The sequence below is a fragment of the Xiphophorus couchianus genome, chromosome 23 (genome assembly GCF_001444195.1).
Source record: "Xiphophorus couchianus chromosome 23, X_couchianus-1.0, whole genome shotgun sequence".
Classification (NCBI taxonomy): Eukaryota; Metazoa; Chordata; class Actinopteri; order Cyprinodontiformes; family Poeciliidae; genus Xiphophorus; species Xiphophorus couchianus.
In genome coordinates, this window is record NC_040250.1 from 2892241 (window position 1) to 2904817 (window position 12577).

At 37.7% G+C, this 12577-nt stretch overlaps 1 protein-coding gene across 2 annotated transcripts in view; it reads right to left on the reverse strand.

The window, feature by feature from the left end:
• Window positions 1-608: 608 nt before the first annotated feature.
• fstl5 (follistatin-like 5) overlaps window positions 609-12577 on the reverse strand; it is a 189020-nt gene continuing 177051 nt past the window's right edge. For both annotated transcript variants that reach the window (XM_028009467.1, XM_028009466.1), the window contains 4 exons: window positions 11963-12112; window positions 9246-9353; window positions 6983-7107; window positions 609-2931 (listed from right to left, as the gene is read on the reverse strand). In XM_028009467.1, the coding sequence (XP_027865268.1) occupies window positions 2229-2931; window positions 6983-7107; window positions 9246-9353; window positions 11963-12112 (1086 nt within the window). In that variant the 3' untranslated portion in view covers window positions 609-2228. The remainder of the gene's footprint in view (window positions 2932-6982; window positions 7108-9245; window positions 9354-11962; window positions 12113-12577) is intronic.

Genomic DNA, 12577 nt, shown 5'->3' on the forward strand with positions numbered 1-12577 from the left:
TCCTGCTTGTTAAAATGGACTGCTTTGTTTATTCAGCCATTCAACTTCGTCTTGTTTCCTCTACATCATGTTTTATTTATAATGCGTTGCATTTAATGCTCAACCTTGGCAAGAAAGATTTTAAATTTAGGTTGGAACATTTTCTCAGTTCAGTAGTTTATAAACTGAGCACATTTACTCTCCACACAAATTTTATTTCAAGTTGCAAACCTTTTGTTAAACTCATAAAATACTCTAAAATCTAAATTCAGGAAGGCAGGAAGGACTTTGTGGTTAAGTTTGACTTATCTTTCTGTCAGTTCGAAAATGATGTGTTAATAGCAGGGACGCTTTTAAAAAGTAAACAAAGATTTGATTTGCACCTCAATACATACAGCTTTGAAATCATTCTGTTTTGCATAATGTCAGAAACCTTCAAAGCTGTTAATTGTATTTAAAAACAATCATTTAATTAGAAATACACCCTCTGTTTCAAGATAAATACACCCAAAAGCACAATAGAGTTCTGACCTTGTTATTCTTGCAGCTATTGCTGAATAGTAATGAGTGGCTCTGCTGCCAGGTGAAACTACCAGTGACTAAATGTTTCTTTTAAATAAAACACCACATGTTTTTATCTACCTTTTATTATTGAGTAAAATGACAAGCGGGGTTTCTTTTTAAATAACAATCACATGAAGGAACATACAACACATGGATATATGAAGCTGAAAGCGTTGATCAAAATGTGCCGAGGAACAGGAAGAAGATGACAGTTGAATGTTTTGATTCTGTAAAAGGACTGTGCTGAGTATTTGGTTGTAAAATGAACAATGTGTGCACACATGAAAGACTAATGGATTCACAGTCGGCAGCTATGTACAGAACAGAGTTCATTATCTGCATTTCCTTCTTGTCTCCAGGAGAGAAAAACGTGACAGAAATTAAAACTAAAATATATATGAGGAAGTTTGAACAGGAAAGACAGAAAAGCTCTATATAATAAATACACATTTAAATTTAAACTGAGTTTAAGTTACATTTGCCCATTGTGTTACAGAGTCAGTGTGAGAGGGTGAAAATGCATAGAAATATGTCCAGCAGGAGACAGTTTTTCCGTGTCTTGCAAGCTACACATCTACTGCAGAAGCATCTGAAAATGTTGCTTCTAACATTCAAGGCTTGTCCTCAAATACCACCTACACAAAACCACAACTACACCATCCTCCAGAGTGCTTTTTTCATTAGTTCACAATTAAAACATCCACTGAAAACATGCTGCAAAGCAGAGCAGACAAAGCATGTTTACCACACTGAACTGTACATTAACATCTTTCTTTTGGTCCAAGGAAATTGAAGTCATTACATTTTTAAGCAATCACTATATTGACTCTGTGCTGGGAGACATTGTTAAATAACTTTGTGTATAAACCTAGTAGGATTTTTAGCATCACCACTGACTTTCATTTTTCCGCTTTGGAAAATAAAGGGAAAAAAAATACGATAGTGGTCAAAACCCTCCAAAGCTGGTTTATAATTTTGGATCAAAGGTTATGGAGTGTGCAGCCATAATGAAGGACTCCGTCTCCTCTTCAAACAAGATGGGATCACAGCAAGGGCTCGTTTTAATTAGACAGTCAGCTGCGTTAGACGGACATACAGATGAGAGCGGCAGATTTGTGAAGACCCACACGCACCGTGAATGAAGAGGTCAAAGAATGATCTGGAGTCTGCAGCCACACTGGGAATAATTATGCTTATTCCCTAGATGGAGGGTATTTTCCTTAAAGGCACAAGGAAAAAGTTGGGGATGGGTGAACTTCAACTGCAAGAGTTGATCTGGACAGATATAGAGTGTACAGTTTACCAGTGTTTCTGCCAATTCATTTGTTTTTTTCTCAGGGGATTATCTACAGCATTATCACATACTTAATAAACGCAATATTGCATACATTTACAAATTCTTCACGATTTTTTCTGAAAAATGTTAGTAGTTACTACCAATCATTTCTGACAGAGGCAAATGTCCAGGTAGAGATAAATTAACTACTTAAAAACAGTCTAATCAGTTATGCCCTCCTTGGTTTTATAGTTCAAATGGCAGCCTTCAGACAGTGGACTAACAAATCAATTTAGTTTCTAATTCTGTGTCTAATTTTACTCTTACAAAATTAAACAATCAGCAACAAAATTCAGTGCAACTGTACCTTTGAAGGAAAACAAAACCCAGTGAGTCTTGACGTCATGACCTAAGAATCCCCGACCCATACAACCACGTTGCCTTTGAGAACGTCGGTGATCTCACAGTTGAGCTTGTTGAGCCGTCCGTCCAGAATGAAGAGGGACTCCCTGGACGGCGTCATGATGTACTGGCCGAAAAGTCCGCTGCTCACCATGACCCTGTTCCTGCTGCTCCACGGCCAGTCGAACGACTTGATGGCCTCTTTCAAGCTCTTGATCATCTTGACTTTGCCGGTGCTCAGCTCCACAAACAGCACGTCGGTTTGACGGCCAGAGCTGCCGAACACATTGTACTGGTGGATCTCTGTGAACGAGCGTTGGAACGCCAGATCGGAAAGGTGCAGGTTGGTGTGGATGTCGAAGGGTTCCTGGATCTTTCCCCGCTCAGAAATGGCCTGGATCCTCATCAGGCCATTGACGTCATCCACTGTGACCAGGTAGTGACCATTTGGAGACATGTAAGGGGTGCCTGTGACGTCACGGTTCTGCCCAATCACGCTGTCTGTAACACTGTCTAAGATGAGCTGGGGCTGTGTGGCGCCGGTCGAGTCGGATCTGCAGTTCACAAAGTAGTAGCCACCAACATGGGTGTAGGCTACAGATTTAGGGATGCAGTTAAATTCCCATAAACTGATGTTTTTAACATAAGACGTTGTCTCCAGGTTGATCTTGTAGATGACGGGCTCATTTCGATGAAAGATGAGACCAAATCTAAGAGAAATTTAGAGAGAAAAAAATTAATTCAATCAAAATTTGTTGCAAAAGCTCAACTATGTAGTAACCAGATAAAATGTTCCAAGTTGAACAGTTATTGAGTTCGCCCTGCAATTAGCAAGTTGATGGTTCAATCCCTGCTCCACCCACCTGAGCCAACAGAGGCACTCAATCAACTGAAGTCACAAAACCAAATTCTGTGCCTATGAAAGTTGCAGATTCCTCGATTCTTTGTAAGTTAGGAAACTTTAAAATGATCAAATACTTACTTTCTGATGCATAGCCTGTAAGTACAGTTTTCATATCTTTCTTCTGTTTACGACCCAGAAAAGGATATGCTTCTATTGGCAGCTTTTGACTCAGTTGATTCCTGCCCCAAACTCTGAAATGAGCTTTGTATAACCTTCCTCAAGGCTAGAATCATCTCTGTTGTACCTTTTCCTGACACACTTTCAATCCATTCAACTTTCCATTCATATATTTGGATACACTACTCTAAACAGCCAGCATTGTTAGCAATGGCGTTTTATAATAATAAAAATAAAATAAAATTAAACATATCACATAATGAAAATATGTAACAATTTTTCCTTTTTGACTGAAAGTACTAGTTACCTTGAGATTTTAATTCATTAATATACATGTAAGCTAATCCATTGGAGTTGTATATTTAATTTATAGTAATATACTACATATGTTTTGTGAGGCCTTGACTTAAAGGCCTCACAAAATAAAATTAAAAAAATGTTGTACTAATTCAGTTTTGAAGATTAAAATTGATGAGTTTAATGCTAAATTATTCCTGGATTGATCAACTGTGGGATCTTCAAACAAATTTTTAAGCTTGTGATAAATTTTTGCTATTAACTTTCTAAGTTTGACTGGAAATGGAAATATTGAATATGACCAAGGTTCAGTGAAAACGCTGTTCATTAGGGAAAAAAAGTCTTAATGGCACATCACACTAAAGCAGATGATCATGGGGAATATGCAAGGAGCTGCCAGGCTCCAATTAAATGAGAACATCAGCTGATCGATGCCGACAGCCACTTCAGTCTTGTCATCATTCATCATTTTTTATGCCATTTGAGCACCCAGCTGTCACTGCATGTGAACAGAAAATATCTGCTTGAAAGCCACCATGTGAATCAGTCACTGTAATGGGATTCATTGAACCAACAATTGTTTTTCTTCAAAATAAAATTAAGCCAAACATTTGTTTGAAAATGGGGGTATAAAGACATAAACGGTATCAACACACATCCTGCCAGAGACTGCAGAGGAAAACTGGCCTGGTTTCCTAAATTTGGTACATTTGCATTTCTTGAAACACTGATAAATATAAATCACCCTAAAATAAAAGATGAATAATCCAAAAACAGAACTTGATTACTGCCATTAATGCAACATGTTAAAAATAGTGAATTAAATTTTAATGAATTCAAACTGTTTTCATTAAAAGAAGCCCAGGAAGACTTTTAGAGAAAGCAGATGGTGAAACTGCAGATTCACACATTCATTTCAAATATTTAAATTATTTAAGCATTCCAATAAGAAATAATAAAAATAGCAGTTAGTTGATTTTATGGAAGCATAGCCATTGCTGTACGGATTAGGATTTACTTCAATTTGGGATTTTAACATCATACAAATAAGGAAAATCCACATCTATTAAGTCAAACTACTTGGAGGGCAAACAGGGTTTAACCTTAAACAGGTTAACAAGATAAAACATAAGAATTCAAAGCATATTAATTCAATAATGTAATGTGTTTCTACACTGACAACAATTTCTGGGATTTGGTAGCTTAATTTAAAATACTCAGCTTTTAAACTCACAACTCAGCTTTTAAAAAAGTACAAAAGGAGGCAACTTACTGCTGATTTATCCTGCAGTCATAAATCAGCAGGAGGAAAAAACCTCTTATTGTTCAACATGTATTAAATTATTCACTATTTATCCCCATTGCTGTTTGTCCAGCTGATGTTGGTAATTTTTATTAACTTATAATTCAAAGGTTTATCTAAAAAAGTAAGAGTTTTTCATTGCTCACATTTTTTTTGTTCCTGTGGCGTTTTTTCTTAAAGAAGTTTCTACCAACTTGACTCTTTATGTAATGTTTGTTTTACAGTTCAGTTACAGACCCTGAGAGCATAACAGCAGCTCCCGCAGAGTAAATCATATTTGTAAAAGTTCCTCTACTGTGCAAGTCTAAAATCATATTTTTAAACACTGATTTCCCAAAAGAAACGTCACTGAAGGTGCTTTCTGACTGCACTTCTGTTCTTTAATGAGTAATGATCGCTCAAAGTTACCACTGAGGGAATCTGGTCATAAAACAGTCACTGAAAGCAATAGATTATAGGTATGTGCTTCATGCAGCACTGATGTTGCTAAACTGATAAATCAATAAGGCCTTCTTCCTCTGAATGGAATAAATTATGGTACAATGTGTAAACAAAATACTCAGACAAAAAGCAGCAGTGATTTAAGCTTTCTATATAACAGACGTTTTTCGATCTCTGCTTTGGAGAGAGTAAAATTATTTTTTAATGCACTGAAATACATTAATTTCTTTGTTTTCCCTATAATTCCTAATTTGGATATTTTTGTAAAGTTTCATAGCAAACTTTGTCAATTGATTTTTGACATTTATTTAAAATGCACAGACACAAAAAACATCTATTTTGTGCCATTACCTTTATGAGTTATATAGAACAGAATAAAAGGAAAACCAAAATGAAGAGCAGGTGAAATTTCTTTTCAGTACATGTGCTGGTAAGCATGAAAATGTGTGTAAAAAAGTTGATTTCACTCATACTTTCATGTGAAAAACAGCATAAAACCATTACATGGAGATGTGGCCATAGTTTCTTATAATCTGTCCTGCAGGTCTCAGAGGATCTAATTACAGCTGTGGCACAAACCACTCCCACATAGCAGAGTGTTTATTCCTTCTCTCTAGGTGACCATTAACACCTTGAAGTCCTGCAGACCACCTGTTTGCGCCCAGACTTTTCATAATATCTTAACTCTGAATATCGAAGTCGCCTGATGCAGTTTGGATAAATATGGAATTGTATAAAATACACAGTAAAGATTAGATGTATGAATATATTTATACATCTAATTATTAAAGCAAAAGATATAAAAATATATGGATATTTTTTCATTTAGTCACAGACCTCAGAATATTTTGTTGGGATTGCATGTAAAAAAAACATACAAAGTAGCCCATCACTGTTGAGTGGGATGGGTTTTGAAATTTTCTATAAAATTGTTTTGAGAAGCACAGCTTGTAGAAAACCGGGTTCAACTAACAGCTTTCGCCTAATTAGTAAATGAGGAAAGTTAATATTTGTGTAAAGACAACGACTTAGTCAAGGTCTGAGAGGCTTGTTAGAGAACATTAGTGAAAAAACATAAAAAAACAAGAAACAGCAGACGTGTCAGGGATGAAGTGGAGGAGAACTGAACCGTAAAGCTGGATGAAATTATAAAACCTGAGATTTTGAACATCTCACAGACTTCTGATAACCTCTTTATTTGAAAACAGAAGATAAACCAGCTGTGAAGCCACCAACATGGAACAGACAAAACATACTGTGAGAAAACCTGGTTGGGTTGGTGGCTGAATGCACATTTCAGAGTTTTACTAATTAATTTTTAAAAACTATCCCTTTTATTCCTCTTCAACTTTATGCACTGCTTTCATTGGTCTATCATAACCCCAATAAATGCATCTATATTTGTGGTTGCAATGTGACAAAATGAGGAAAGGTTTAAGGGGTGTGAGAACGTATGCAAACTACTGCACAGTAAAAGGTGGACTAATGATTAATTCAGTGACTTTTGTTTACTATGTTTTATTATAGAATATCAGAATAAAGCAGGTTAAAAAAACTCTTCACCATTTAGTGTTTGTGGAAATACTCAAAAACCATTTAACCTTTTCCTACTACTTCAACATTCTGCTCTACTTACAGTTGGTCTCCAACACAGCACTGCTCTTGTGTTCAAAGAGTTGTTGTTTCTTGCTGCACGTACCTGACGTGGTTAACGATGAGGCTGGAGGCGGGGATGAAGAAGTCTTCCACCCTGTCGAAGTGTCTGCCGACCGGCTGGGTGTGAACTGTGTGGTGGGAGACTTTTCCACTGGCCTGATTGATCACCTGAACACCAGCACAGGAGCAGGTAGGTGTTTAACATGACCTTGATGAACAAACTCAGAGCTGCCAGTGCCTCCTCATTTGAGCCCTCATCTTGAATCCATCTCAACCAGAGGAAATATTTGTAAAGCTGACATGTTGTTTTTCATTTTCCTGATAAAACTCATCAGCTCCGCCTCTTACCGCCGTGTTATCGGAGCTCCACAGTGGAAGACGCTGATGTGTGCCGTTGCCCTCAGTGTCTAAATTATACTTCAGCATGCATGAAGTCATGCAGGCATCTATTTGTGTGTGGGCTGAGTTTAATATGATTGTGGCACAAAGCACAAAACAAATTGTCACGGATCGACCTGCGCATTATGAATTTCTGGGCCTGCAATGACAAGAAAGATTTTCCAGTAAAGCCAATAATGTCTCTACCTGACTTCAAACGACTCCTGGAGCAAACAGATAAAAACTCTGTGCCACATGTTATCTGGCTTCATTCATTTTGTTTCATACCAACATGTACTGTAGACTTGATATAGCTTGACATCGACTGGCTCTTGCCATTTGAGGAGAATCAATAGAGATGAGTTTGTGAATATAAAGCTGATTAGTTAAAAATAAATCTGTAGACAAGATAAATTTGAAATTATAATGAAGTCATTTTTCTTAAAAGCCGAAGCGCTGTTTCAGAAAAAGATGCGTCACATTCTAAATACTTTACCACTCAAATGGAAATGACTATTAATTAGGTAAGCATGAAACAAATCAATTGAAAATCCCTCAGAGGCTGAGTGATTAATGTACGCTTGTAATATTGGGAAAAATGAGAATTGGCCTCTATGGAAGAATTCACATTTAAGAGTATTAGTTTCCAATTCTTCTATGTGGAATAAAACCTGCAAACCTTTTCTGAATAACAATGTTTATAAGCCAAAATATGAGATTTTACATTCCGAAATACCTAAGACCGTAAAAAGTGTGAAATATTAAAAAGACTAAAACATAAAAAGCCTTTCCAATGATTTTCACAGAGAATAAGTGATGGCACAAATGTGCATTTTTATTCATGCTCTAAAAACATAATACTTAATTCCAAATACAGCTTACACATCTGTCTTTGTTTTAAAATTAAGACAGAAATATAATTTTCGATTTAGTAAATGAAAAACCCAAATCAGCACAGCTCATGCTGTAGTGGGAACAGATAGTCTAAGCAGCAAGTAAACGGCCAGGACACTGAGGCAAACTTACTTGTTTAAGATCATTGGGTGCATCAGGTAAGAAATGGTTTCTTTAATACAATTTACTGTCTGCACAGCAGCAGTGACAAGTTACAAGGAGCTGTAACGTTTTTTCTAGTCACATGTTCTGTTCCATCTCTGCCAAGTGGTTGTTGACTGCAGCTGCCATTTCTTTGCATATCAGTATTTTAACTTCCTTTCCATCCATTCGTTCCAACTTTATGTGTTTTGGTTCATAGGAAAACTGAATTCCTCTTCATAGGATGCTTTTAAAGGCCTAGATAAGGTGCCAGTTTGCTAGATATTTAAGTTGCTACACTCAGATAACCTTTCTCCTGATATTCTCTTCCTGATCTCATAAAACACCATGTAAATCCTAATTTATGAACTAAAATTTCAGCTCAAGACTTTGCTTTTACTACTTTAATCTTGGGTGAACATTGTAACGGCTGAGTTTGGAGTTTCAAGTGTAACATCACTTTTCTGCAACTTTCAACTGGCACTCTCAGCCGGTTGTATTCCTTTTTTCCACCCTCACACTTTTCCTTTGACAGATTTCTGAATTTCAAACATGGAAAGGAATGCATTCATCATGAGCTCAAAGCCTGAACAGAGTTGAAAAGGAAATATATGATGAATTATGACATATGCCCTTTTAAGATGTTTCTCATTGGCTCCTAATTACTGTCCAAGTGAGATCATTTAGCCTGCATTTGTGTCATAACTTTGAGTGAAAAGGGATGCATGGTAGTGGTGCCTTGGATTTGAATTATTATTATTATTTTTTTTTACATTTTTCCAACACTTCTTGAATTAAAAAGATTCTGTTTCACTATCTGCCTTGAATTTTTCCTACACAAATTGCTACAGATGAACGAATAAGAAAGATGCACAACTTGATGGCTGACTTACCTGGAGAGTGGGGAAGTTCTTCTCCACGTCTCCCCAGCTCAGCACCCACACCTGGTCATGAGATTTGTCATAGTGGAGCGTCACTGGATAAGGGTCGGTGCCTACAGTCTGAAAGAGGACACCAAATCACAGCCAGGCTTTAAAGGCAGCAAAAAAAAAAATCTATTTAAAACAATTTTGACATTGCTTTTGAAGAAATCTTTTGTGGGAAAGTTAAAGAAACAATACCTGCACTCTAATGGATTGGGATCAGTCAGACAAAGTCGTCTTATAACAAAAAACTGCCAATTTTTTTATGCATGGGCCATATTTAATGCAAAACTGCATTTCAAATCAACTGCTGAAAGACAGAATTGCTTTACCACGCTGAGGTAATTGCCTTCAGCCTTTGTTCATTCATGACACATGGAAGCAAAAAAAAAGTCAGAACAATAGATGAGTCACGAGTGGCAGCGAAGAACTCCTCATGCATTATGTCCACCTGAGTGCAGACAGGCAGCCTGAGACTCCGGAGACTCAAAGAGAATAAGGAATGGAGCAGCAGTTTCATTCCAGAAGAGACAATGCAAACTAACTCCAACACTCCATTGTGACAGCAGTTTTGTTTCTTTATCTGTTTTGCTTTGGATTCCTAATATCACTGTTTACTTTGGCATATTATGCACTGCATCATTCAGGAGGTAAACTGCTCCTGAGGGAGTTTTTGCAGATAAGAGCAGAATAGCTCTTGAATCCCAACTAATCTTGGCGCATGTAGTCATCAGAGAAAACAGGTGTTCGTTCTTTTACTCCCAACTAACAGCTTCTTACAGACTGACGAAGATTATGAAGATTCTCAGCCAATATGCTGCAGTAACTTTCTACACAAAGGAGCCATCAGAGATGAAGCACAGAAAGCAATGCAGGTACATTTGACTGCTTGAATTAAGATATTACAAAAATTTACATAACTTAGCAAGAGTAACCACGTCACTCTCCAAAATAATGCATATTGTATGCATTCATTTTCTCAGGGTCCTACTTATGTATAACAAGAAAATGAGAGGAAGCTACAGCTAGTCTCTGCTCAAAACAAGTGACAGGTTCAGGTTGTTAATTAACAACTGGTAACATAATGCAGTGCAGCTAAACCTCCAGGCAGCTAAATAATGAGCTTGTGACAGACTCTGGGACACCAGCCTGTTTACCGGCAGGTCCCTGAGAGCCTTCTGTAAACAGCTACCATGGTGTCAGGAGCATCTGTGGGGATCTGGGCCACCCTGGTTTATTGTGACACACCCAAAAACCCACTGACTCCAATGATTTCACTCACTGCTGCTCTCCAGACTGTTTCAGGATGAAGACGTCTAGAAATGGTGCCATTTTCCTTCCAAGCTTCCTAAAAATAACAAACCCTTGGAGGATAAATAGTTTGCCACACTCACTATTAGAGGGACTGCTTCTTGCAGTATATGTGTGAAAAAACCTGGCAGTGTTGTCATGTTACAATAATTGAAGGGCTGCCAGGCGACAATATCCACAAAGAGCCGGCCCTCCGGGGTCACCTGGTCATCACTTCAATGTGAAGGTTAACTGCAGATCTTGACAGTAACAGTTTGGATGAAATGGGTCAGGTCAAGGATTAGCAGTCAGCAAAAGGTGAGGCGGCTGATCTTAAAGCTGAAAAGTGAAACTGAGGAAAGATGGTGCCCTTCCAAGATTTCTGATAAGCAGGAAGACTAAAGACAAATACAACAAAGTCTTTTTCTCCTTGTGAATGTTTCTTAATGTTAAATCCTACTGAACGCTTACCTTAGCTCAATAAAATGACTAATTTAACTGATTCATCTTCAGTTTGCCTTTATCAGTTAAAATGACAAACTTCACACCCATAAGGAGTCATAAATATAAATTAAAACTAGAAAGTTTAATTATAGAGCGTTTGCTTGATGAAGACTGATCTTGAGTTATAGTTTGGCCTTGATTTATACCATGTCTGGTTAAAATAAAACATTTTATTATTGATGCCAAATCAGCCTGACCCCAACATTCAGACAAGAGGATGCAAATGATTGTTCATTCTGATTAAAATTCAAACTTGTACTCAATTGCATGATTACTCTAGAATTGTATTTTAGTGTAATCATGCAATTAATTGTTTATGTTACTGAATGCTTCTGAACAACATTATGATCACTTGCCCAATTGGGTCTTTTGTTGGGCAGTGGTGTCTCCAACCCAGATGTTAGCAACAGATCCTTTAAATCCTGTAATTTATGAAATAAGAACTCCACGGATCAGATGTTCCTGTGATGCTGGATTGGATTGAGATCTTGGGAATTTGGTGGCCAAGTCAAACCTTCACACAGGTTGTCCTCAAACTATTCCTGAACCATTTTTGCTTTGTGACAGGAAGCGTTGTCCTGTTGAACGAGGCCACAGGCTTCACAGAATGTTTCTGTGAAAATGGTTCACATGGTTTGCAACAAAGCCCCCTGAAGTCTGCATCCTTTAACTAACATAAGTTAAATAACTTCTTAGTTAGCAGTACCCACCATTGATAATGACACATTGACCACTCTTGTGACTCGCTGCCCCGGATCAATGTGAAACACTGAAAACCTTCAAGTTTTTAAAAGGCAAAAACAAAGATCGTTTGTTCTGTGTAAAGGTGATGCACATTTCAGTGTTCCAAGACCAGCATGCAACTGAGTTTCCTCATTTATCCACAAAATTACCTGGACGGCTTTCTGAGTCTGGATGTCAACTATGAGCACTCGGCCCAAGGTTGGCTGTGTCACATAAATAAACTTGTCCTTGACGTTGACAGCTGATGACCACACACACCTCTGCACCACCTCTCCAGGCGAGGTTGGGCACACCTCCTCCTGCAAAACACACAAGCACACACACACGTTTTCTTTGATCTAATTGCTTTTCATATCACAAGAAAATATATCTCATTAAAAACCAATTATCTTCCCTTAGTCTTTTTTGTGTGTTTTGTTTACTACTGCTGCCTTTTTCACTGATAGGGACATGAGTGGTGTTATCTTGGCAACTTAGATAAATTAGCTTTGCAGTTTCCTGCAAAATCTTTGTAATGACTCTCATTTGTCCATATATAATGTGCAGGACAAAGCCTGCAGATGATCTGCAGCTGCTCTGCGTCTAGCCCTGGCAGCTCCAGGCTTCTCAGCCAACTGGAAACCTGTCAGCCTTCTGCCTCGGGACTTTTCCTTCCCTTCATGCTCTCCAAAGCCCCCAAAACCTAACGCTGTCCAGAAATCTGATCCAGTACCAGGTTATGTCAAAATGCAAATATGAAAAACAATGACAGCAATTTAATTTAT